We start from the raw sequence: 27,260 nt of genomic DNA, 5'->3' as shown, positions 1-27,260 counted from the left end.
TTCCTATTTACGAGCTAGATACAAATGTATCTGTGTACTTTTATGAGATCACAATTGGCCGTGTTGCCGTTGCCGTTGCCGTTGCCGTTCCGTTACGTTTCGTTTCGCATGCCGCGCGCGTTTACCGCCAACATATTAATAAAAAAACACTCGCGGGAGCGCTCGAGGGGGTGTGGGGGGATACGGGAATTTCTATTATTTTGGATATTTTGGCAAGCACTTGAATTCCGATTCCGATTTCGATTGCTGCTGCAGGCACTGCACTCTGAACCGATTCCGTGCTTGATTTTAGATTTCGATTCGAATGTGGCCAATAATAATAATTCCTGCGTGTGGCAGCCGCGTTGTAATAATGGCGGCGGACGGCTACGTCACCGGTTCTTCGTCTGACGCTCGCTGCTGCTCTGTGCGCTGCTGCTGCTGGTCTTCCGTTCCGTCGTCACTCACTTCCCTCGCACAACAAAGCTCAAGTCAAATGTGTTGAGTGTGTCTACCTCCTGTTTCTGCTCAGCTCTGCCAAAACCACTCAAAACACAACAAAGCCCACAAACAACTCTGGGGAGTCGCAGTCGCAGCAGCAGTCGCAGCAGCAGCAGCAGCCGCAAGTCGTAACGAAAGCTGCAGCAGAGTCGACGGTAGCGGCGGCGACAAAAATGCACACACAGAGGCAGAACGAGAGAGCCCACAGTGCACACTGACACTCTGTCACACGCACACACAGACGACCGACCAGCCAGACGGGCAAAAAGTTTCGCAAAAAAAAAAGGCAGGAATTGAGAGAGCGCGCAAGCTTCGGGCAAAGCTACCAAGAGAGCGCGAGAGCGGAAGAGAGCGAACGCCTGAGAGACGCCTGAGCATGATAAGCAGCGCGAGTGGCAGTAGAATTTGCACAACAAAGCGAATGGCGAAAAAACATGCTGTTCTCTCTCACACACAAAGGCAAGCTTGCTCTCTCCCTGCGGAAGATCGCCGTCCGTCTCTCTGGTGTGTGTGGGCATAAAATGCGAAGAAAAAAAAACCACGAGCAAGCTTTGTCGCGTGTGGATGCTAAGTACTATTGTGTTCTTTATGGTTTCTTTTTTTTGCCATGTGGAACTCGTTGCAATCTTTAATCTTTTGCCACGAAAAAAAGCAAAAGCAGAGACCTGAGACCAAGTCTAACAAAAGTGAAAATTGCTAATAAATAGGCTAAAGAATACACAGTTTTGGGCCATAAAGTATCTGGAAGACACTCCGTCGACGTTCCACAATGCCATCCACAGTCATACACGCACAGGCAGACGCACACACACACAGACACTGGGAACACAGAACCAGAGAGGCACACAAAAGCGGGCAAAAAAAAAAAATACAACACAAACTTTGGCCGAACATTCCTTCAAAGGGGTTAAAATGAGCGAAAAACAGCAACGGCATGGGCATGTTCATGAATGCCCAAGGGCTGTGTAAAATGTAGATGCTGTCTGTAAATTTGTATACAAGGCAAACCAAACCGTCGAATCGGTAACTAAAATAAACGCATACAGTTGCAGCAGGGCCGCAAACACAGCTACACGGGGCTCACACACATGCCGATACAGATACACGGATACACGGACAAAAACTGCAGAGAAGTGACCGACCGTAGGAGGGGGGGTATGGAACAGGACTGGACAGTGGGACAGGCACAGGGTTTGGGGTAGGGCAGTGGGGTGGGGGGTGGGGGGTTAAGGACAGTGGCGCAGGGCCGAAAGCAGCGCCCACGCGGCGTATCTCTCGGACCGGGGCCGACTAGTGGGCTCGCCCAATGTTGCTGTCGTCGTTATGGCCATCGTTATCCGGCTTTTTGGTCATGAACTTGTGGGCCTCCACTGCACCTCCCCCTGCCCCCCCCCTGCCCACGTCACACGTCAAGCACCAACCAGGGCTTGCACGTGAACATCTCAAAAATATGTACTACGACGGCTTTCTCTCTTTCCCGCTGGCACTCTATTTTTAAAAGTAGTGTAAAAATAAACTAAAAACAAAATTAAATAAGAGCAATTCTCTTCAGCACTCTGCTGAGTGGCATTGGCCTTTCAATCGAAATTTTGTGTGCCGAAAAAATGCAGATTTTATTTACTTTGCGGAAAAAGTTTAGAGGTACTCTCAGGTTACCCAGAAGAGCCGGGTAGGGTATGGCATGGAAATGGAAACCCTGGGAAGATACTCATGCAGAGCCGAAAGCAGACACAGTGGGTGCTGTGCTGTGTGGTGCCGTGGCGCTGACTAACAGTAAAACAGCTGAAGTAACCTTAGAAGTATCGAAGGAATTTGTGACTATTCCGGGAATATGTGAACCGCTACACAGGATTCGAAAGTATGGATTAACCTGGTCAGAAGATCAGCATAGCCACGATTTACTTATGAATGTTTTAAAATATTTTCCTTCTAAAAGGGATATGCATACATATCTCTATGATCTGGCCATATAATATAGAAGAACCAATCGATCAAAAAAAGTATCCAAAGACTCCACAGTTCCCTGGGATAGACTGCACATATCAAATATGTACGAAAATGACCTTCCAGCCAGGCTGTGTTTCGTAATAGAATATTAGAGCGAATAATAGATGGAAAAAAGACCCTACCCCACCTTGATTCAAACAAAAAAGAGCAAATCTGATATCTTTACGACAACTAAATGAAAGTCATTATAGAATCGTTTTTTCTTTGGGCAATAAACGTGGAGCAAAGATCTATATCTGTCTATTTACTGAAAAGGTGTGTCGGGGCTGTCGTATGGTATCTTTCGATGGTAACACTTACTCAAAGGAATTGTTGGTGTTGCGTCGAGAGTCGAGTGGAGGTGTCTCTGCTGGCTGGCTGTATCCAAATGTGTAGAGTATCCAATTGGCGCTGTAGGTGTGTGGTAGATATTTAATCCGAAAATGTGCTAAGCTATATTTATGGGAATTTCTATATGTATGTAGTTAGTGTGTGCTTCTGTTTCTGTTTCTTGTTGTTTCTTTTTTGCACTACTCAAAGAACTTCACTGGTTTTTGCTCACTTTGGTGCACTTATAATTACAATATCTAGAACGTGTTTCGTTTCGACGATATTTTCACAACACAACTTTCGCGCTTTTCCGACACGTTGCGCGATCTGTGATCGCCGGGAGAGTGAGAGTGATGCAGTGTGCAGCGTTGAGGTGCTGCTGCTCTGCAGTACAGTAGAGCGCCAGTACGACGGCAAGACTGATGATGATTATGAGGCTGATGACGACAATGATCAGTCACCGCACTCGCCGTTCGCCGTTCTCTCTCTCTCTCTTTCACTTTTCGCCAAAGAATGCAGTCGTTCCTTCTCGCCTGCCTGCCTGACTGCCTGCAGTAATTGCAATCAGCGTTGCATTCGCCGACGCGACTCTCTTGTTGCTGAGGGCTGCTGCTGCGGCGGCTCTCAGTCCACAGATCGAAGATCGCCTCCGTTGCAGCTCGGGCGCAGGAAGTGCACGACGAAGCTTCGGCGGCCGGAGAACAAGTTACGAGCTCTCTGCACTCGCGATCGGCTGCAGTTCTTCTCTCCTCTCTTCTGCTCTGAGATTTCAGCAGTGCGTTGCTCTCCCTCGTTTCGTGTGGGGCGTGTACCCCTTGGTTGGGCGGGGAGCCTTGGGGGCCTGCAGTTGGTCCAGAGCCGTGGCGAGCCGTTTCAAAAGCTTTCGAGCTGCACTTTCCCCGACTGCATTCGATCGCGATCGTAAAGCGCGTTACGTAAAGCGTGCTCGGGAGCTTTGCTTAAAGCTTTATATGATATGGCGGAGGAGTAGGAGGAGGAGGCACATTGACATTAAATTACAATTTTGCGTTAAATTGTGTTAATTTTGATTGGAAATTTGAATTTTGTTTTGCAATTTGCGGCCGTTTCTGCTGCTGACTGCGTTTTGGGGTGGTTGACTGAAGACTGGCACTGATCCAATCCCTGGTACAATCCAATCCGAAAGTTGAATTGCAAATGCAGTTTCTCGAATGTAAGTGTGTGTTTTTTTTGTGTGTGTGTGTGTGTGTGTAAACGCAGTCTCCACTTCTCTGTGTGTGTGTGGGTGTGTGTTTGCTCTCTCACTGAATAGATAATTATATAACTTCGATTGTTTTCTTGTACGAGTATTTTGCTGTTTGAGCTTCACTTGATGATCATAATTTCCACTTGGCACGGAATAGTATTCAATATAAATAAGCACTTTTCTTTCGTTTTAGTCGTTTTTGTTTTCGTTTTCGTTGTCTTCATTCAATTCTCGTTACTCGTTTCTCGTTTTGTTCAGGTTGTGTTTGCTTCACTTGTTAGAAATTTATAGATTTTGTATTTAATTTTAATGCATTTCCAGACATGTCGCTGCATTTTCGCGTGCTTTTACAGTTTGACACGCTCGCCCATAGATACTTTATCCGTCGGATATCAGTTGATTACGTATTAGGTAGGTATTATTATTATCAAGTTTTAGCCTATGACTGCGTATTAGTATTATATATGTATGTATTTATTATAATTAGAAGCGTTGTTTGCTTGTGATCCTCTCACTGGTGCACTTAACCATATTAGAATAATAGATTATTGAAAATTTACCGCTATTACCGTTTTATAATTCAAGGCAGCAAATAAAGAAAAAACTTAAACAAAAACTGGCAAATGTTTGCTTAAATCTTTAAACCACTTATAACAAGGTTTCTTTTTTCTTTTTCTTTATTTTTTTTTGGGATTTGTCGACTGTAATTTCAATTCGATTCTATTGTTGTTAGATTTTGATCTCTGGATGACGTTTCGATGGTAGGGAGGGGTTGATAAAGTTGCTGGTTGCCGGCTCTATTGCTGATGTTAATCCAAAAAGTGTGTGAAGACGTTGTATGCGCGGACTCCGTGTTTTTATACGTTATTTTTTGCGTTGCCAAAAAGATGTGAAAATTTTCCAACAAAATTTTAAACTGAATTTTAACGTTGAATTTTGTTTTCTGTTTTCTGTTTCTGCTGATTGCCGGTTGATTTAACCGTTGGTGTAAAAAGTTCCAGATTTGTAATTGCAATATTTTCGCATGGTCGTTTGCGCGTCCGCGATACTTGCGAGTGGAGTGGCGATGCGATACAGATACAGATACCCGGCTGGGTAGTCACTCAGCCTCGGCATCGGCCTCGGTCGCAGTCTCAGTTCTCAGTCTCCGTCTCCGTCTCCGTCGTCGTCTCAGGCGGCTACAGCCACAAAAAAGCTTGCAGCTACACGCACACCAATGCAGATGTTGCTCTCCAGAGAGAGCACGGATATCCAGAGAGCGAGAGAGAGAGAGGGAGCAAGAGCGAAGCGGCTTCCTTTTTGTTTTGTTTTTCGCATTCGCAGCGGTAGGCAATTGCATTTGTATTGCAACTTCTCTCTCACACACACTGGCAGAACGTCGCTCCCTCGTGCGAGCTTGCATGTGTCTGTGCTTTTTGTAGTTCTTCGCCCCAGCAACCACCCAGCCACAGCCACAGGCACAGCCACAGCCACAGCTTTAGTTGCCGTTGCCTTTGCGATTTCCTCTGCCTCTGCGATGCCTTTCTTTGCCGGCTTGTAGCTCTCGCTCGCTCGCTCTCTCTCTCTTTGTGCCTCTCTCTTGGTTTTTTACACATTTTTTTGTCATTCCGATTGACCCCTCCAGAGCAGAGCCGGGCGATGCCCAAAGAGATGCCAACAAAGTCGCGACCGCCGATGCGTTTTCTCGCCCTCTCGCTCTCTAGCCCTCTCTATTGCTCTCTGTCTGTGCGGCAGTGTGTGTGTGTCTGTGTGTGTGGCATGTTTGAGGAACATTTCAATTAACTGCAATTCTTCTGCTCCCATAGCATACCGCCGGGCAATGGCAATCCGTTTTTATGATCCACTCGCTTCACTCGACTCTGATTGCCTCTCTTCTCTCTCTCTGCCCGTGCCCGTGCCCGTCCGTGCGTCCAAGTTTAATTAACTCGGAGTCACGGACAATGCCGAGCGAGCGACAAGTAAAGCGTATCTAGATGCCCCCGATAAGATCTGTTCTGTTCGGTTCTGTTCTGTTGCCATCGCTCTTTTGTAGATTCCCATTTTGCCAACTCAATATGTGGGCCAACCAGCAGGTGCGATAACCGTCAAAGGGAGATAATATTGTACATATAAGGGAATAGACCTTCATAGATGATATATGGATTGGGCTTGGGAGATGCACCCAAGATATGGGGAGCCTTAGAGGGGTATGGAATCTAGAGACTTCTAGAAACTCTTCAAGGGTGATATCTAGACCTGAGAGCAGATCGGTTTATAATGATCCTTCAATATCTTTGGACATATAGCATTCCTTATGGGTTCCATATCTACTAAAGTCCTTCTAAGGTTAAGAGAAGCTTGAACAAGATCCAACAGCTTTCCTTTCCTTCATTTGTAGGGCAGAAAACGAAAGCCAAAACGAAGTGAATGCTGGGAAAGAGGCTAAAACAGAGAGAGAGAGAGAGAACGAATCGAGGACGATGAGCGAGGAAACCGCTGATGAAGACGATGACCATTCAGCAGCAGGAGCATCATCAAGGAATCGGAGGCATCATCAAAAACGCGATGGACCAACATCAGGAGCAGCAGCGGCAGTCCGTATCTGTGGCGATAACGCAATTTTTGTGTTGAATCCTGTTTTTATTCCCACAGTTTTGCCGAGGCTTACATCTGACGGGGGACGTGGCCCCGGTAGCCCCGGTAGCCCCGATGCGGCAGCTACAGCAGCGGTGCCGGTGCAGGGGCAGGGGCAATGCCAAAGGGGAATCACGGGCGCATGGTCATCATCAAGGCGATCGCTCTCTGCCAGCGTCGCTGTCGTGGTCTCAAAATAATAAGATGACATCCAACACTTCTTGTGCCGAGGCAGAGCCTCACAGGCAAGGGGCACCGCAGTCTCGGCATTGGCCTGGACGGCCCTCCCCTAGCCTTACCCCCATATCTGTGTGCTGTTCCCCTTGCAACCCCCTGCCAAGTTGCCGCCGCCACCGCCGCCGCTGCTGCTGCCAGCCGCAGTCCGTTCCAAATATTTTTATATATAAAAAAAAAAGAATCCCATTTTTTTCCTCGCATAATAAAACTTTTTCTGCATGCTTTTCATTTCCTTCGAGATACCAGAGAGGCACCAACAACAACAGCAACAACAACAACAACGTCAGCGGGAGGGGCAGCCACAGCAACAGCAGCGACGCAGACAGCAGCACTTGGCTGCCACACAAAGGAAGATCACCTCTGACGACGACGACGACGACGCAAGGACTTGTCTGCATTGAAATGAATGTAGGTAGAGGTACGAGTACTCGTACTCGTACTCGTACTCGTCCTCAACCCCTTCCAAGTACCTGAACCTCTCCCCGACTCTCTAGCGGAGGATGGACAATGTCCAGGGGTCCGAAACTTATTGAGCTCCGCTGATATTTCAGTGCCTCTTCTTACCCCTCTCGCTTTTTGTCGCTGGTGGTTGCTCGGCAACGGGAGCTCTGTGGAGACGCGACCGCCGATATCTCGAGAAAGTTTAGAAATCATTTAGGGGGTTAAGTACGATTATGGGCCGTCTCTGGCCCTCTCAAGACCAACCCAAGAGCCCTTAATCGACTCTGTCCTCCAGTAACCCATTTTAGTGCTGGTCAGGCTGAAAATAGTTGTAGAGAAGCTCCTTGTTTACCCAAAATCGTATAGAACGGAGTCGGAGACAGAGACTGTCGGCCACAGGAAGTGGATGGCTAGCAAGGACGATGCCCAGCAGGGCTGAAAGAACGAAACTCAATGCGACATTTGCATTTTTAATGCATACCCACATGCGAGTATAAAACGTTGTTTTTTATGAGTTGATTTTGATTTGCGTACTTCTTTATTTAATTTTTTTCGGACTGGTTCGTATCGTCTAATTTTTTTCGTCGGTGGTTCCTTCTTTTTTTTTTTTTGTTTTTTTTTGGTTTTTACCAAAAGAAAGGCGGTCGCTTGACCATCTCCTGCTCCTTCCTTTTTGGGCATTGTCTGTACGGCGGTGTCACCTTCGAGCAACAGCCAGAGGAGCGCTGACCACGCAGACAAGACAACACAAGGCACACACAGGCGCACAGGCACACAAAAAGCTAAGCAGAAAAGTACACAGAAGAAGGAGCCAGTATCCTTTTGTGATATATGAGTAAGTTGTACCTGAAGGATGCGCTGAGCCATTGAGCACACACACACACACACACACACACACAGAGGGAGAGGACGATCCAGGCAAGCTGCACCACCACCAGCACTACGGTCATCATCTTGGCTTGGCTTGGCTTGGAGTTTATCATTTGATATCGAGCACAGCGTGATTATATTGTGGATCATATAAAGTGGGTATGGGTATGGGTATGGGTATGAGGATGAGGATGAGCATGATGACCGCACCCGTGGCCTGGACACCCTATGTGCACCCCTCGAGACAGAGACAGAGACAGAGACAGAGAGAGTCTTGGCCAGGCAGAGGAGCAGCAGCACCCCTGCTCTGATCTGCTTGGGTCGTGGTCTTTGTCTTATGGCCATGGCTGGTGGGAAAATTTATCTAAATTGTCGATGGCGTTCTTTTTTTTTTCTTCTCCTGAATTTGATTCTTTTGCAAAAAGGATTTCTCTTTCTTTTAGTTTTTTTTTTTTGCATTTTTTTATTTTTGTCATATTGTGGAATGTTTTGTCGTCACTTTTGGAATGAAAAAAGGATGCAAAAAATGATGCGCCAGCAAATGGCCAAAGTCCATAAATTAAGCCCGGGGCAGGGACACACGAGGGGACGATCGATGGCGAGGAAGTAGAACAAAAAGCTGGAAATTGGATGAAGGTGTTAAAATATAAAGCGCCCTTGTTCCGCATCCTGTCAGGGCACGGTGCGATTCGATTGCCAGGGCAACGCAAAAAACTGCTGCTATTCTAAGTTTAGCCGAGAAGCAAACAGACGGCGAAACAGTTTCCAAACAGTTTTCCAATTAGCTGTCAAAAAACAAAATACAAAAAAAAAGGAAAACGCGCGACCACTTGACGTGGGGGAGGGAGGGGAAAATCAACAAACTAAAGCGTTGGCTGTTGGGGGGGCCGCCACTGTGTAGCGGAGTGTGACACCAGGGTTGGCAATTATTTTTAACGAACTTCTATCCACACACCGAAGGACTGGGCAAAGGAGCTCCTGGGTCAATGTTCGACAATTGCCAGGGGGAAAATATATATATCGCGCATACGCCCTGGCTGACGCAGAGCTCTCCGTCTCCCTCTGTTTGTGGGTCAAAGCGATCTCAGGCAACCGGATCGTGATGTAGATTAAGATCCATTGAAAGTAAAACAAGCCACAGCTGACGTGTGCGCGAAAAGGGTAGAGGTAAACGCATAAATCTGAGCAGTTGCAACTGCAACTGCGACTGCAATTGCAGCTGTGGCTGTGGCTGCGGCTGCGGCTGCTGTACCGCTGCCCGACATCCACGCAATCAACGCATTAAATCAATTTTAACTTGGCCTACTTTCCGCATCCACATGCGGCGAGTGGTTCTCTTCCTAAAACAAAAGCACAAACGGCTATGCGGACCCTTGGTCGACTGGAGGCAGAACGGCAACAGCCGTTAGCTTCGCCAGAAGTGGCAAACTGCAGCTTGCCACAGCCTGGGAAAGATGCAGCCCAGGACTGGGACTGCGACTGGGACTGGGACTGTGACTGGGGATGGAGGCAGACCCATTGAAATGCAATCTGCGCACAAACGGCGACGGCAGCCACATTTTTAGTTTTGCCATTTATTTTTTACGGATTTTTGTTTCTTTTTGCCGCCAAATGAATGCGAAATATTTCACCTACATTTCGAGGCAAAGTGCACCTATGAGGCGCCCACGAATAAGCGGAAATTCAACAGGAAAAATATGAACTGCCAGCATTTTAAGGGACTTTAAGTAAGCCCTAAGAGAGCAATGATTTGAGTTGTCCTTTTAAGCTACTCTCCAGCCTAAATATACAATATTTTATCCCTTTTAAGACCTTTCATCTGGCAAAGTATCTTCTGATTCGATTCAGGGGTCTGGGGGCATCCAAGCGTTGCCCGCGACCGGCCACTGCCACATATTACATGGCTATTTACTTAACCCATTAATTCTACAGTCGAAATAAAAATATGAAGCCTGGTGCTGACATGGCAAGGGGCTAACCGGGCACCAGGCGGTGCAGGGTAGGGGCAGGGACCACATGCAGCCGGCAAACGTGGACCGAAGAGCATGCTCAAGTGCCATGTACTTGCATTTGCATTTGCATTATGTAAACGCACTGGGGCCACAGTCAGGACGGGGCCACAACCGGCCAAAGTGAAGTTGGAATGTGGTTTACATAAGCCAGGACTGGCTGGACCGAACCGACCTACGCCAACAGTCGTAGACCATAAAACCGAAAGGAGTGCAAAGAACCCGAGGCGGCTCGGGGACGGGTATGGGTAGGGGTAGGGGTACGGGTACGGGTACGGTGGCATAACTTAATGAAGAGCCACTGCTGTCAGTCGCTTTATGTAACCATAGAACCGGGGCATCGTCATCGTGGTGTAATTCGAGATCCAGATGGCCAGCGGATGGCCAATAAACACAGCCCTAAGCTGCTCTAAGCCTCTTCCAATCTTCCCCTTCTAGAGGGGCCTTGAAGTGCCTATAAGCTCGGGCTCAGGCTCAAACGAAGCTAGCAACAGTGAATGGAGAATCTTGTGGTGTTTCTGGCCTTGCCTTTCTCTTCCATTACCAACTAATTTTGATTACATTTTATGGTAGTGACTTTTTACAATTTTTAGAATATTCTGCAGGGGTTAAAGGTTATGATACACTGGGAGAAACAAGCCCATATTTAAATTAGTATTCTGAGAAATTAAATAGAATTGCCTTTGGTTTAAGCATAAATTGGGAACATATTTTAAAATAAATATAATAAATGCAATTTGTATTTAATATAAGTATAAACTTATTTGATTTATATATGAAATATATTTAGATCAAATAATTTTATGAAAAGAATTTCATTTCTCTATAATGGTCTAATTCTAAGTATCTTTAAGGACTCTCAGGGGGGTGTTAGGGGTGGCCTAGTGAAAATTAATTAAAATCCTCTCACTCACCGGTATATTCCCGTTGTCTGGACAGAGAGCTGCACACGTCATGGTTGTAGGCACGATACGAGCTTCGGCCACTGTTTTTGGCAGCTGAAAGAATATACAGAAAATTAATTGGGTTGCAAGGAGTTATAGTTCCTAAAATACCTAGATATTGAACGTATAATCGTACAGTAATCGATGATGGGAGTTTTGTGATTTTCACCGCTTCGCTCTTGGGTCACACCAAACACCCAGATAAGACTTATCACAAAGGAAATATAAGTCAAACCATAAACAAATATTAGCCCCTCAGTTCTTGACTCATTTTGTGTAGAGATGGCTGCGAAAGTGGATTTCTCCGAGCTGCAAATCAGCCAGGTTCGTCTACCGCCTAGAGGAGAGGCACTTCCACTAATCAAACCCTTCCTTGGACAGAGGATCGGAAGGGGGGGCTTTGGTGCGGTGTACAGGGGCTGGTGCCGGGACCAAAAGATCGCCGTGAAAAGGTTCTATGAGGCGATCAGCAAAAACATAGAAAGGGAAATCACACAGCTGTCGCGAGTGGCCCATGAGAACATTGTCAAGTTGTTCGGGATGGCCACCTATCAAGACGAGACCTACTTGCTGATGGAGTACGTTGAGGGCGGCTCCCTTCACGACTTTTTCTATGGAACGGTGCGCAGGGAATACTCCGTGCAGGAGGCCCTCCGCTGGGCTCTCCAGTGCGCCGAGGTATGTATGTGGCTGGGGTTCGGCAAAGGGTTGAATCTTTTTGTCCTCCGCCCAGGCTGTGGCCTATCTGCATGCCATGACCCCAAGGCCGATGCTGCATCGTGATATCAAGCCACACAACATGCTGCTGACGGGCATACCCGGTCGCCTGAAGATCTGCGACTTTGGTACTGTGACCGACATGCAGAGCTACATGTCCAACGCCCGTGGTACCGCGGCCTACATGGCCCCAGAGGTGCGTATTCCCCCGCGGACTGGTCCCCTTCTTTAATCTGTTCCGCCCGCAGGTGATATTGGGCAAGAGATACACGGATAAATGCGATGTCTACAGCTGGGCCGTCATGCTCTGGGAGCTAATGTCCCGCCGACCGCCCTTCAGTCACATGGAGAACCCCAATTTTATAGCTGTTATGCTGGCGACTGGTTGTGGTACGTCAGTTCCATCAGATCTCCAGCTATCATTCCTCATTTGGATGTACGCTCTGTCCAATCCCCAGGCGAGCATCCCGATATGGATGCGGTAAGATCCGATTGTCCTCAGACCATCAGGGAGTTGATCAGACGATGCTGGTGCTTCAAGCCCGAGCAGAGACCCTCCATGCAACAAGCTGTGAAATTCTTAAACGAACTGGGGGTTTCTTCAGACGATAAGGACTTTGTGTACATCCTCGATCAGGACACAGTGGCCGTGGTATCCGTCGGCAGAGAGGTAGCCCCCTCCCAAGGGATCATAGCTGTAGAACCCGAGGCTAATCTTGTCTTGTAACTCTTTTAGAACCACGGCTCGGGCTGGCGAAGGGTCGTCCATATATCCTTCTGGCGTAAACAATATTCGGCGGTCAGGATGAGCCTTCCCATTGCCGAGCGGGAGGCAGTGCGAGTGGCCAAGCAGGCGGAACGGGAGATCATCAGGGCGGCTCGAGATGTCGGGCGGGAGACCCATCGAGCTGCCCAGGACACTGGCAGGGAGACGGCGAGAGCTGCCCAGGACGTTGGCAGGGAGACGGTGAGAGCTGCTCAGGATGTTGGGCGGGAAACCGCTAGAGCTGCCCAGGACACTGGCAGGGAGACGGCAAGAGCTGCTGAGGATGTTGGGCGGGAAACCGCTAGAGCTGCTCAGGACACTGGCAGGGAGACGGTGAGAGCAGCCCAGGACACTGGTAGGGAGACGGCAAGAGCTGCCCAGGACGTTGGCAGGGAGACGGCAAGAGCTGCCCAGGATGCCGAGCGGGAGACAAGACGGGCACTCGAGAATGCCGAGCGGGAGACGAAACGAGCACTCGAGAATGCCGAGCGGGAGGCTATACTGGCCAAGGAGAAGATCGCCAACGAGGCCAAGCGGCTGGCCGACAAGGGCAGGAAGGTCTTGAAGAAGTTTCGCAAATTCTAATCCCTTTAGTGATAAGTCATACGCTATGCTAATGTGTGGAAAATGATTAATAAAGCTGGGCTGCCTGCGGAGAGAGTCCTTTTTGATCCCTTCAACGACTCCGTCTCACGCTCGCACCAATGCAGATGCAGATGCAGATGCAGATGCAAATGCAAATGCAGGCTGCAGGGGTAGGCCTATGAAAAGCTTAGACTGCATTAAGCACGAAGCAAAGCAAAGGCAAGGAATCGAAAGGAAAGGAAAGGGGCGGAAAGGCAGGGCAGAGCAGGGCAGGGCACGGCACGGTGGGGAGAGCTGTGAAGGATGTGAACAACAAGAAGGATGACGGCGGCGGACATGACAGCGAGGCGATGTTCCTTGCTTTGAGGAGTGCCAGGGTCGACGTGGGGAGGAGTACAGTATGTACCAAGCGGTGCATTGCTGCTCCTGGCACAGCGCGACTCCTTAGCGTTTTTTGCATTGTGTTGCTTTTCTCATACGTTTCTATGCGTGTGCTTGTATAGCGTGTGTGTGTGTGTGTGTGTATTTGTGACCGGAAACTGCCATTTAAAGTGCATTTTGGAGAGGAGTCGTCGGAGTCTCAGCTGAGAGACGAAACGGGACGGAACGAGCTTCACTTGTGTGTTAAATGAAAAGAAGAACTTTGTCCTCCCCTCTCTCCTTCCCTCTCTCTCTTTCTCTGCTTCGTCTGCCTCTGCCTCTGCCTAACCCCAATCGCCTCTCTCTCTCGTTTTGTTTTTATGTTTTTTTTCCGCTGCTGTTATTTTTGCATGCCATCAAGCAACTCCTTTTGTGTCGGGGCCCCCTACTCCGACTCCTCCTCCCCTCCTCCTTGGAGCCAACACGTGTAATCCAACTCCTTTTAATTACATTCAATACCCCGGCCACAGTCGTCCGTCCATTTGCCAAGGTGTTGGCAGGCAGTTGCCTTTTGCTCTGCGCTCCTCGCTCTTCCCGCCTCTCTCTCATTTAACGCCTCCTTTGTGCTCCTCTCCATCTTTAACCTTCTGCCCAAATATCGATTTTCAGCTTTAGCTTTGGTTTAGGTGCAACTGCTGGCAAAACAGGGATGCGATCCGAATCCGGCCAATACTCGCACCAATCGCCATCCCATTGTAAGGCCAACGAGGTGTTAAAACATTTTGTAAAAGCCAAGATTGCGGGCATAGCCTGCTGCTGGTGCTGCTGGAGTTCCTGCGGTTGAAATGCAATCAAGTGTCACTAATCGCGATCGGGGGGAGATCATATTTGCAGGCGCTGCACTCTCGGCTCCGCCGCAGATCCAATCTGCACTCCCGCCCTGCCGTAAGTTGAGACTTGGACTGTGACGGACAAAAGAATAATAATCTACAAATCTATAGATGATTATTAGGATCCTCCCCTCTACTCAACTCATTTTAAAGGTTGCTTTTACGATATCTTTCCAGCATGTTCGCGTTGGTCATGCGGCAGCACCCCTCGGTCGGTTGGCCGGGAGGAGAGCTGCCTCTTGCTGGTGTCACACGGGCGCCTTGATGGTGCAGTAAATGAATCACAAATTAAAAAATATATATAAAAAAATGTCCATAGAAAATTTTACTTTCCAATGTACGTTCTCATCATATCTTTAATCTGCTTCTTATAACTATCCGTTTGAGAATGCAAATCGTATAATACACTCAGAAAAATAATACTCAGACAAAACACAATCTTTTTTAGTTTAAATATTCGTTTTTTAAGTGAAAATTTAATAAAATTTAAATTTGTTCCATTTACCATTAAAAAATTAAATTTTTGTATACAAAGATATTTGCTTTTGTTATATTTTGATACATTACTTCAATCCAAAATAATAAAATTAAAAAAAAATACTTATAAACATATTTTTGTTTCCGTTTCCAATTAAAATATATATAAAAATATAATCCAAAATAATGAAACTTAAAAAAAATGTTTCTGAACATGCATTTGTTTCCATTTCCAATTAAAAAATGATTGAATTATTTTCACTTGTTATATTTTAATACATTACTGTATACACCTTCAAACAAAAATAATGAAACTTAAAAAAAAAATATATATACATATGTATAAGAAAATTTAAAAAAAATACGCCGTTTCTGTTATTTTATCTTAAGACTTAAAGTATTTTTAATAAGACCTATAAAATGCTTCGAAATAAATATAATATATTAAACTTGTAGGAAATATATTTAATTTGAATATAAAAATATATTTAGATAAACTGTTTTCATATTTATGGTAAAATATAAGTGAACCTAAGAACCTTTATGAACATATTAATGGAGAAACGGACGTGGCAAGATCGATTACAACGAAAAATGTGTTTATCCTACTAATATATCTACAATACCAAACAAGCTTTCTAAAAGCCATTTTTATAGACCAACTATGGCCTATTCATTATTCTTTCCCTACCTTTAAATTGGCATCTACAGCCGCAAAACATTCCTGCCCCGACCTCCCACATTTAATCCTTAAACAAAAAAATATATAAATAAGAACTTTAAATTTTTAACGCTTGGCTTGGCCTCAAGGATCGCTTTGTGTGTGTGTGTGTGTGTGTGTGTGTTTTTGCTACTTGAGCCATTTGCCAGACAGAGCCAGGCCAACCAGCGTTTTCAGAGGAATAGGTCAGTACGGCCGAGTGAGTGTTTGTGGAGTGCACGCCAGTGCGAATGTGAATGTGAATGTGCCAGAGTGAATGCATTCTAAGTTTTCAAGTGTATATGCTGTAATAATTTTCGAGTTAAAACAAAGGCAGAATGGGAACAGCACATGCTACTGCCACGTAAGTGCCCCGGGGGCAGGACTCGCCCGGACCGCACCCCTCTCGACCACAACTAGCCTCACACCCTCTCACGTTACCCATGCCATGACCACGATGCAGTTGCCCTCTCCGAAGCGGGGTCAATGACAGCGCAGAAGGTCAAACGAACGCATCGCGAGCTAGGGAACTATACTATCCCTAGGACTACGCCAGGATATCGCTGATATACGACTTCGATTTCGCACGCAGCATACTCGTAGAAGGGGGACTCGCAGGACAAACTTTGGAGCGAAAGAGGACCAGTACACAAGTGATTAATATCCCCCCTGGTTGCACGGCAGCTGCTGCCAAAGTATCTCCTAGATAAAAGTTAATTTCTGCCCCTCTGCCCGTGCCTCTGACCCTGCCACAGCGGACTGCAGCAGGAGTCCAGGGTCCAGGGTCCAGGGGCCAGGGTCCAGGCAGCTGATGAAATGTACGCTCAACTTCCGCTGCAAGTTTTGCTTTTTTGGATTTCTGTACCTCACGACGATGCCGATGCTGACCAGAGAGTAGGAAATCTTTTGTAATCGTCCGATAACCCCGACGAGTGCAGAACTTGAAACTCAACCCTTAAGACCAGGAGAAGCACAAGCGAATCTCTGGGGCTGGAGGCCGGAGACTGGAACAATGCCAGCGACAGCGACAGCGACTGCAATGCAATTGCATGTCCAGCCTAGCAGGATGCCAGGCAGTCGAGCGGGCATCCAGGCAGGTCCTTGCCGGCAATTAGAACGCCGCGCCGATGGGAAGGCCCTGCTCGCGGGTCTTCCATTTTGCTGTTGTTTACGAGTATTTACATATCAAAATGGCATTATAATGCGAATAATGGCGAAGGGATTGAGCGGTTCCTGCAATGCAATCGCTGCTTGGCCTGCATTCCTATTGTGCAAAAAGAGAGAGCTACACAGAGCACAAGAGCGAAAGAGAGGCAGCGAATGAATCCTTTTTAATCCATCTATATCTTTTGTGCCGCTCAAAATAATAAAAAAAAAGGAAAAAGGAGAGAATGCTGCAATGCAATGACCGGACCGGACCGGACTGGACTGAACCGCATGGACAACGGAGGGGCCATCGAACACAACTTCCAATTCAAAACGCATAACGAACATTAAGGCCGCAAGGAGTCCATTGTGCAGGCCGACTGACAGACAGGAAGCAGGATAGGCCAGAGATGAAATTAATACGCATAAATTACATGCCACATAGGACGAAGATGGGACCCTGGGAAAAACTTTTGCCACGAATGCAGGAGTTGCAGGAGTTGCAGGATTTCCAGGAGGATTACTGTCTGCAGTTGATGGACCATAAATTGCTTAATTTAATATAATTTAATTCAATTTATTTGGTATGTAAATTTCATTAAAACAAAACAAGTTATTTATTGCCAAGAGAATTATTTAATTAGCTTCCGATGTGACAGCCAGGAAAGGCAGTTGGCCAACTGACACCCAAAGTTGGTAATTCTCGAGAGTCGATGCCATTGGGCTTTGAAGGATGAGCAAGAGCCCTAATTAAAAACATTTTCGAAACGGCACATAATGCAAAAGTTGGGGCCACACTGGCCGTTAGAAGAGGTAGCGTCGACAGAAGAACACGACAGGAAGGAGCAGGAGCAGGAGCAGGAGAGGGAAAAGGAAAAGAAGGAATAGGACTGCAATTTGCTGAACTTCTGCTAACTACATGAACGGACCGAGGTCGTCGCTTGTCGGCCATTCCGTTTCCGGTCGGGCTTGGCTATTGTCGTAGGTCCTCGAGGCACAGGGAGCACAAGTCAGTCGAGCCTGGCTAGGCAGGCGGCCGGCCACTTGCCACAGGGCAATGTGCTAGCCGAAGGAACCTGCCGGAGGAGGACACGCCATATGCGAAGAACGACAACAATTGAATTACAAAATTATTTGCTGCTGCTGTCGTCGTCCACGTCCTCGTCCTCGTCTGACTTGAAGAACTAGTTGTGTCTGACTACACAAGGATGGCAGGACAGGGGCAGGGGCAGGGGCAGGGGCTGAAGCTCAAGTGCCACTTGGCTGGGGCAAAGGGGACATGTTTTCTAAAACGGAAATTAGGTGACAGGACGCGAAGAGAGGGGCCCAAGCTGGTCCTTGGGTCAACTTTAATTGCTGCTTTGTGTGTCTGTGTGTCTGTGTGTGTGTGCGAGGAAGTTGTTGGCCTGTCAGAGGTTTTTGCTGCTGCAGAAAATAAAGTTTCGTTTTGTGGGCAAATGAAGATTGATTTGATGGCCAGACGCAAGAGCATGGCAGCAGCAAGAGTATCTGTATCTCTGGCAAAGCACAATGCCATGCAATTAACGGCTCTCGGTTTGCCCGATAACACTCGTGGCCCATTGAAAATCCAGAGAGAGAGCAATACCAATGTCTGTGCAACTGTATCTGCAGTGCATTTGTGTCTGTGAGTGGACCGCATTGGGTATCTCTCAGACCAGACTGTCTGGCTGAGCGTGCGAGAGTCGCGTGTGCAATGCTGCAAAAATGTTCAAATACTCTTCTTTTTTTTCTGGTTGCTGGTTGCTGGTGGTGCTGCTGCCGCTTGGTTTGGTTATCGTCTGGCTGTGGCAATCATAACAGCCCGAGGAGGAGCAAGGCCCGAGAACCGCACAAAATGATGCAGAAAGTGTGAGGGGAGGATAGCGAAAACTGAAACGAGCCGAAACGCACGAAGATTCAATGCAAGGTATATTCAACACAAGGGTAAGGCAGCATCCGGACATGGGAACCAGTGCAGGCCGCTCTCTCCGATGGCCTCACCTTCTATCCAAATAAACATGTACCTTGATTCCAACGACTGCTTCTGCTGCTGCATGAGGATGAAGATGAGGAGGTGGCTGGCAGAGGCAGGCAACGACGACGACGACGACGTCGACGACTTTGTGGATTTTGATTCTGGGTCATTCACCCTTGACAAAAAATGTTTTGCGCTGTGTGTTAGGCCGCTTTTGTGTGTTGCTGTTGCTGTTATTTGCTTTGTTGCTGTGCTTTCATCCCGCTGCTCCTCTCTGCACTGCTTTGCACTGCTCTGCTCTCCTCACCGGATTCCACCATAGCCGCACGTACAGGCATCCACATTTGGACTTTACTTTTCCTTATTTCACTTCGTTTTATTTCACTTTACTTTATTTTTGCTCATCTTTTCTTTTTGGGAGCCATGCCAAAATGCAATCCAACGATCAGACATGGCCACATACTCGTAGAGCTGATTTGCATATGTACATGTGTCCACGTCCATGTTCATGTCTATGTCTGTGTCCATGTCTGTGCCTGTGGCCCTGTCCGAGTCCGAGTCCATGTCTATGTCCTGTCCTGCTCTGCTGTCCAGCCTTGTCATTGTCCGGCATTGTCTACGCACACGCTTTTGTTTTATTATATTTGCCCAGCAATTTCTGTTTGATTTTGCTTAAATTGTTGCCTCCCTCCCTTCGACTCTCTTCGACTGTCTGCCATTCATTCTAAGACTCTTTTATCTCGTTGCGCTTTTCGTTGTGGCTGATTTTCGGCCTGTGGGCTGCTATGTGTGTGCTCTTTGGTTTTTTGAACTTTCGCGTTTATTTAGAAGGCGATTTGCCCGAATATATAGCATATAGCAAGGCATCCATTTTGGTTCTCGGGGCCTGATAAAAATTATCAGAAATAAGTCAGAGCGGCTATTAATAATTCCTTTGAGTGCCAGTATACAGCACAATATTTTATGGAATTTTCCGTATTTACTAGATACTTGTCGGATATAGTAACTCCTACAGAGGGTGTCTTTCCATCCATCCACACAAATTTCATTTGCCGACCCATCCAATCGCGAATTTGCAAAACTTTTAATGCCCTCGCGTTATCTGCCATGCAACGCTGCCAAATCCCTTGCCGTATCCCAGCCTATTTTCTGGGGCAACATCCATCCAGTAACTGTAATCCCCCGTAAAACACTCTCTGGCACAGAGCCGGCAATTGCCATGGCCATTTTGGGGGCCAACAACAAGAACGGAATTTATGCAACAATCAATTACAGTAGCCGGCGAAACAAGAAACAAAAGGCGAATGCCCAAAAACCAAACTAAAACAAAGCACACAACGACCGAAATATGTAACTGCAAAATGTGCTGCAAGTTGCAGTGGCAGTGGCAGTGGCTGTGGCAGCGGCAGTAACTCCGGTGATTCCCACGTGCAAAATAAAACAGTGCGGGAGGCGCGTAGATTTATCTGCATTACGGCTGCCGGTACCAGAGGATAACCAGACAGCCACACCATCTATACCCAACACAGACAACACACACACACACACACACACACACGTACGGAAATGTCAGTCGACAAACTGGAAATTATGTTTGTGCCAAATTTTAGTTTTGTCGGCCAGAGGGAGGATCCCACTCCCCCCACACCCCGGCTGTAATCCAACTGGCAAAAACAACAGACCCCGAGACTCGACCCCCGACTGAACGACAATGGACGAAAAAATGGTCAAAAGGTAAAGCATAAAACGACAGGTGTAATAAATAACCCAAGCGAAATGGCCAGGACGTAAACGTAAATGTGGACGTGGCTGCAGACTGCAGCAGTGTAATGGAGATCGGTGGTGCCCGGCGGGGGGTGGGGGGAGGGGATACGGCTCGTCCACTAATTCGTGTCATTTAGCGCAGGTGGCGACAGAGGAAGAGGAGCGGCAGCCACAGCAGCAGATTGACACTGGGCGATAGCGCCAGGAAATGGCTCTTGCCCCAGCATCACGGCCCCTTCGGGGCTGGAGAGCAGAGCCGTAACCACAGCCGCAAAGTTGCCAAAATAGCTGCTTTGGGTGCTGACCCGATTCTGTATTAAATTAATCCCTATCTCAATGGGATGGCCCGGTCAGTGGCGAGGGCTGCAGCACAAATGGACTCTTCAATAATGCAGTACGAGGAAGGGTCACCAAAGAAATGGCCGATGGGGGGACAATACATCTGAATGTGCATGTAAATACAGTGAAACCTCTTTTTCGAGGACAACCAAGGTACTAGCATATATGTGGGACTCGGATTATGTGCTAAGATCGATATGTAGATATGTATATCGGATGTCAAAATTGTCTTTCTTCAAATTCAAAGTGAATGTTACCTGCTAAAGAGTTTCCACTGTGGGATATCTCCAAGTGGATGCTGCCAAACAAAACACATACACAACGGACAACAATCTCAATGAATTACAATTCTTAAATTGTGTGCCCCCGCCAAAAAAACTGGTTCAATTACACAACTGGTTCGCTCAGAAAATCGATACATCAATAATGAGCGAACACTTTACAACACTTTTTGATGCCCTTTATACACATCATGAATGCACTAATACCCTTGAAACATTGACCAATTTTTACAAAATTATTAATATATTAGATAATTGTGTTTTTTTTGTGTTCGTATCGTGTAAAAAAAAACAGGAAGAAATTGCGGTTTAAATTAATTTCAAAGCCATTTTTCTGAGTAGTTTATAATTATTTTAGGACTGTATATATAGTATATAAACACTACCTATTACAGAAGCAATGCACCAGAACTGGTCAACAAACAAACAAAGGTAGGGTATAATAGAATTCTATACATGCCGAAATAATTTCCCACTTATCGCACAAAAATACCGATATTTTTTGTAGGTAGATAAGTTGACTGAAAAGTCGCATGTTTAACGATGTGAAACAGCAGAAAAATAAACTTATCGCAGAAGAGTCGTTCCGTTGATGATATATCCCAAAAAACATGCATATTTATTTTACCTACAAAAATATTGTCAACAAATACATGTATATCGATACATCGATATCTCACATTGAGGGCGTAGTTCCAACAAGTGCAAACATTACTAATTTACTTGGCGTATCGCGCCCCACGCCCCAAGAATCTCACTTATTGTTTAAGTTGTTTGTGTTTGTTTCAATTAAAAGTGCTTTTAGTTAGCACTACTAACAGGCAGCAGGGCGTGGCCGCACGCGTAGCCAGAAAGCATAACTAGAATGTTTCCCTCGACGATTTTGGGGCGCAGCTACCTGCTTTTTATGCTGGTACTCGCCGTGGGCGTGTTCGCCCAGCACGAGTGGCAGGCCCGCGACGCCTTCGATGAGATCAAAATACAGTTTGACAAAGTCAATGCCGACAACTGTCCCATCCAGCACCACTCGGACCTGTTCATGCCCATGGATGCCGTCTCCCACCACCCGGACATCAAAGAGGTGAATGTGAATCCCGTGTTCCCCAATCGGACGGCGCTGCTGCATCTGCAGAACATGGCGCTGACACGCAGCTTCTTCTGGAGCTACATTCTACAGTCGCGATTCATTCGACCCGCCATCAACGACACCTACGATCCGGGCATGATGTACTACTTCCTCTCCACCGTGGCTGACGTCTCGTCCAATCCGTCGATCAACGCCTCGGCTGTCTACTTTTCGCCAAACAGCTCGTATTCGTCCTCGTATCGCGGCTTCTTCAACAAGACGTTTCCCCGCTTTGGACCGCGAACCTTCCGTTTGGATGACTTCAACGATCCCATTCATTTGCAAAAGATTTCCACGTGGAACACATTCGACGTCCAGGACTTGGGCGCCCACCATCCCGACTCTATATCGAAGGACTACAGCCATGACCTGTACAAGATAAACGAGTGGTACCGCGCCTGGCTGCCGGACAATGTCGAGGGACGGCATGACACTAAGATTACCTACCAGGTGGAGATCCGCTATGCCAATAACACAAACGAAACGTTCACCTTCCACGGCCCGCCTGGCGCTGAAGAGAATCCCGGACCGATTAAGTTCACGAGGCCCTACTTCGACTGTGGTCGTTCGAATAAATGGCTGGTGGCAGCCGTCGTTCCCATAGCAGATATCTACCCCCGACACACCCAGTTCCGGCACATAGAATATCCCAAGTAAGACGAACTTGTTCTTGAGCCTAGGTTGGTCCTAATCCTCTTGGTTTTCCACAGATATACTGCTGTGTCCGTCCTGGAAATGGACTTTGAGCGTATAGACATAAATCAGTGTCCCCTCGGCGAAGGCAACAAGGGGCCGAATCACTTTGCAGACACAGCGAGATGTAAAAAGGAGACGACAGAGTGTGAGCCCTTGCATGGCTGGGGCTTTAGGCGGGGCGGCTACCAATGTCGCTGTAAGCCGGGCTTCCGGCTGCCCAACGTCGTGCGCCGCCCCTACCTGGGCGAGATCGTAGAGCGGGCCTCGGCAGAGCAGTACTACAACGAGTATGACTGTCTCAGTATTGGCTGTAGGTGCATCCATGCCTCGAAATAGACTCCCTATTAACACATTCTAACTCTTGTAGGGATTCAAAAGCTGCCTATCCAGTGGGAGAAGGCTCCGTACCATGTGCGGCAGAAGTATCTGGACATGCACTCCGAGTACCGCAACTATACGACAGGTTCCAGGTCTCTGCACTCGGAGCATATAAACATCGATCAAGTATTGAAGTTCATCCACGGTGTCAACTACCGCACATGCAAAAAGTGAGTTCAAAACTTGGGGCGGGGGATGGGATATTTACTAATGCATATGTGTCTTGGCAGCTTCCATCCGCAGGATCTCATACTGCGAGGCGATGTCAGCTTTGGCGCCAAGGAGCAGTTCGAGAACGAAGCCAAGATGGCCGTGCGACTGGCCAACTTTATTAGCGCCTTCCTGCAGGTAAGCAGCAGCCGTGTCTATTCTATCTATGTGGAGCGATGGAAGAGTGTTCCCATCGCCTCTCATCATTTCGCCTTCACGCTAAATGAAGAGCAATAATTGATAACCCGACACCTATTAAGAGCCTTCGACGACGGCTCTTGAAAACTTCTCAAGTGTAAATTATAATTTTCCACGCGTAATTCAACTTCCTCGAATTTCCTGCTTTCCTGCAATGCCAGTTTCACAGTTTCAGCCTCGGCCACGGCAACGGCCACGGCCACGGCCTCGGATTCTGTGTGTGTGGTGTCTGTGTTGCAGTAGGAGCCTCGAGTTGCCAGCCGCACGGCGTGAATTAAATATTCAGTGTCAAACCATTACCAAATGCTAAATTCATTAGTTTGAGCGCAAAGGACACGAAAAACGGGTTCGACACAAGGCGTCGTCTTCATTAAAGGCCAGCAGCCAGCACCCAGCAGCCGCAGAGGACGAGAGGCAGAGGCAGCAGCCACAGAACTAGAGTTTCCTTGTATATCACTCGCTCTTGCTGTGTCGCTGGCTGTGTCTATATTTGCACAAGTTCTTAGCATTCAAATGCAAAACTCCTCTTCGGGGTGGGGAAAGATTTCCCAACGATCTGCTGCTTCTGCGACTGCTCCCCAAAAACACTTACCTTACTTATACACATGGTCCTCCTCCTTCCTTTCCATTGCTTTCGGCAGATATCGGATCCCAATGAGGTCTACTCGGGCAAGCGTGTGGCGGACAAGCCCCTGACCGAGGATCAAATGATCGGCGAGACTCTGGCCATTATGATGGGCGACAGCAAGGTCTGGTCGGCCTCAACGCTCTGGGAGCGCAATAAGTTCACCAATCGCACCTACTTCGCACCCTATGCCTACAAAACGGAGCTGAACACGCGCAAGTACAAGGTGGAGGATCTGGCGCGCATCAACAAAACGCACGATCTGTACACCGAGAAGAAGTACTTCAAGTTCCTCAAGCAGCGCTGGAACACCAACTTTGACGATCTCGAGACCTTCTATATGAAGATCAAGTTGCGGCACAACGAGACAGGTGAATACCAGCAGAAGTACGAGCACTACCCCAACTCGTATAGGGCGGCCAGCATCAAGCACGGCTACTGGACCCAGCCTCAGTTCGACTGCAATGGCTATGTGAAGAAGTGGCTGGTGACCTATGCGGTGCCCTTCTTTGGCTGGGATAGCCTCAAAGTGAAACTGGAATTCAAGTAAGTAAAGTACCCTACCGCAGGGGGGACGGGTTTTTATTGGGTAGGGTGAGGGTAGGGCAGTGATACTTGTTGGGCCGGTCCGCTGCGTGCCGCTGTCGCGGGCCGTAACCCCTTTTAGGGCGCAGTCCCATTCCCATTCGGATTCAGATTCAGATTCAGAATCCCATTCAAAGTCCTATTCTCATGCAAATGCTTTGTTGTAGTTTCTATGATTTGATTGTCTAATTTTCGAGTGTTGACATGGCCTAACTTTTGACTTGTGACTCCCATGAGCGGCGGGGCATTGTGATGCAAATGTTTGGCAATTAAACTGACTAATTTGTTTGCTCTACGCAGGGGTGTCGTGGCCGTGTCCATGGACATGATGCAGCTGGACATCAATCAGTGCCCAGACTGGTACTATGAGCCCAATGCCTACAAGGGCACGCACAAGTGCGACGAGAAGTCATCCTACGTGAGCAGCTCCTGTCATATTTACGAATCATAACAGCACCCTAATTGCTTTCCTCCCTCTTATTTCCAGTGCGTTCCCATAATGGGTCGTGGCTATGAAACCGGCGGCTACAAGTGCGAGTGCCTGCAGGGCTACGAGTATCCGTTCGAGGATCTAATCACCTACTACGATGGACAGCTGGTGGAGGCCGAGTATCAGAATATTGTCGCCGACAAGGAGACGCGCTACGATATGTTCAAGTGTCGACTGGCCGGCGCCTCGGGCCTGCAGTCGGCCCTGGGGCTGGTCATCGCACTGATTGGCCTGACGCTCACCATGCTTTATAGATTTAGTTAGGGATCCCCGCACGCCAAATAACTAACTCTCTAGCCTTTTCAGCCAACTTTCGTCCAATCGAAAAACTCACATCAAATCTCTCCACAAAAGACATAAACTACAAAGCAACAGCAATCTCAAAGACACAAAAATTGACACCCAAAAACAAAACGAGCTGCCAGCCCAGTTCTCCGCAATCCGCTCTGCAATCCGTTTGCTCTTCTGCTCCTTTTGAACATTGTCATCATTTATCTGCAAGGCGATTAAGTTGTAGACATAATCTATTACAATGAATCTGGTTATTTGTCATTTCTATCAAAAGCAGCAGTGGCAGCGGCAGCAGGAGCATCCACGGCGGCAACGGCAGCAGAAAAGCGCAAACAGCCGCGCCTACTGCGCTCAGATTACGGAAGCGGCGTCCTCCGGGTTTTCGCTTTCGTTGTCGCTGTCGCTGTCGCTGCTCCTTCTGTGGCCCTCTCTAATGTCCGTGAAGTCGCCCAGCTGTATGCGTGTGTGCTCGCTCGCTCAGAGCGCCGATCGCAAACCTGTTAACATCCAAACCCAGTTAGGCCCCGTACCTACACCCATCGGGGAGGTCCAGGTCCAGCCTGAGGGTTGTTTGTGCCGCACGCACACCTTTTTTCCTCTGCCTGGCCTCTGCCTGGTCCAACGGATGGCACAAAATATCCAACGCCTGCCGTCGTGTTTTTCTTATATTAAATCGTCGACATTGCGTCCGATGGTCTGCTGGCTGCTTTTTTCTTTTTTTTTTTTGCCTGAATTAAATATATATGCCGCTGCCGCTGCCGCAGCGCCGTTTTTTCCGTTCGCTTTTTTGTTTTTTGCTCCTTGATTATCATATGCGCTTGAATTTTATTATCTGTACCCTGAGAACTTTTTCTATGCGCCGCAGGAACCAGTTTATCAGCCACTTGGTCTCCTACCAGGGCAAAAAAGAAATCTCCAGCTTTTTTCATTAAAAACTTTATAGCCATAGGTAGCTGGACATGGGCACAAAAAATCTTTTTCACACATTTTTCATAGTCATCTCAGGGCAGAAGCAGCAGTGGCAGCAGCAGCAGTCTCCGATCGGTGGGCAGGGCAGTGACTGTCGCAGCATTTGGGCAACTCCTCCATTTCCAAATGTGCCGCTGCGACCGAGGCGGCTGGCTATGTGTCCGCTTTTGGTTTTGTTTCTGGGTGTCACATTCAGTCCTCAGAGGGCTGTCCCCATAATATTCCATTCCACTATCAATTTGTAGAAAAATACAAATACGAAGCTGTCAAAAGTGTAAATTGTGCCTTAAAGAAAAACGTACATGTATCTGTCAGTCAGTAACTGTAACTGTAACTGTTTATGTTCGAATAATTGTAATACCGGAGACTATATCGAATGTCCGTCCAAGAACAAAGTCTGTTTTTGTTTTATGTACCTTAATGTTAAGTACCTTGAGAGCAGACAGCAGAGAATTTTTACAAAAGTATCACTTTTCCATAGTTTAATGTATAGAATCTTAAGTGTCTTTTAACTCAAAACGAATCCATATACACAATGTTTAAATATATGATTTTGT

General features: G+C 47.4%; 3 protein-coding genes across 3 annotated transcripts in view; 2 read left to right on the top strand and 1 right to left on the bottom strand.

Annotated features, from left to right (window-relative positions):
• Positions 1-27,260, bottom strand: part of LOC6598849 (heterogeneous nuclear ribonucleoprotein Q) — a 51,074-nt gene that overhangs the window by 23,349 nt on the left and 465 nt on the right. The window contains exon 2 of the mRNA XM_026992263.1: positions 11,106-11,189. Within this exon, the coding sequence (XP_026848064.1) occupies positions 11,106-11,189 (84 nt within the window). The remainder of the gene's footprint in view (positions 1-11,105; positions 11,190-27,260) is intronic.
• On the top strand, positions 11,380-13,282 carry LOC6598848 (putative mitogen-activated protein kinase kinase kinase 7-like). The gene is made up of 6 exons (XM_002023930.2): positions 11,380-11,459; positions 11,517-11,813; positions 11,869-12,048; positions 12,101-12,242; positions 12,311-12,522; positions 12,589-13,282. The coding sequence occupies exons 1-6, from the start codon at positions 11,418-11,420 to the stop codon at positions 13,201-13,203; spliced, it is 1,488 nt and encodes a 495-aa protein (XP_002023966.1). The 5' UTR covers positions 11,380-11,417; the 3' UTR covers positions 13,204-13,282.
• On the top strand, positions 21,886-27,250 carry LOC6598846. The gene is made up of 7 exons (XM_002023928.2): positions 21,886-22,914; positions 22,972-23,267; positions 23,325-23,505; positions 23,566-23,683; positions 24,385-24,914; positions 25,254-25,371; positions 25,441-27,250. The coding sequence occupies exons 1-7, from the start codon at positions 22,001-22,003 to the stop codon at positions 25,705-25,707; spliced, it is 2,424 nt and encodes an 807-aa protein (XP_002023964.1). The 5' UTR covers positions 21,886-22,000; the 3' UTR covers positions 25,708-27,250.

Source organism: Drosophila persimilis, unplaced genomic scaffold (assembly GCF_003286085.1).
Source record: "Drosophila persimilis strain 14011-0111.01,24,50 unplaced genomic scaffold, DperRS2 tig00000000-arrow-pilon, whole genome shotgun sequence".
Lineage (NCBI taxonomy): Eukaryota > Metazoa > Arthropoda > Insecta > Diptera > Drosophilidae > Drosophila > Drosophila persimilis.
Note: the sequence above shows the minus strand (reverse complement) of the source record. Positions and strands in the feature narration are given on the sequence as shown.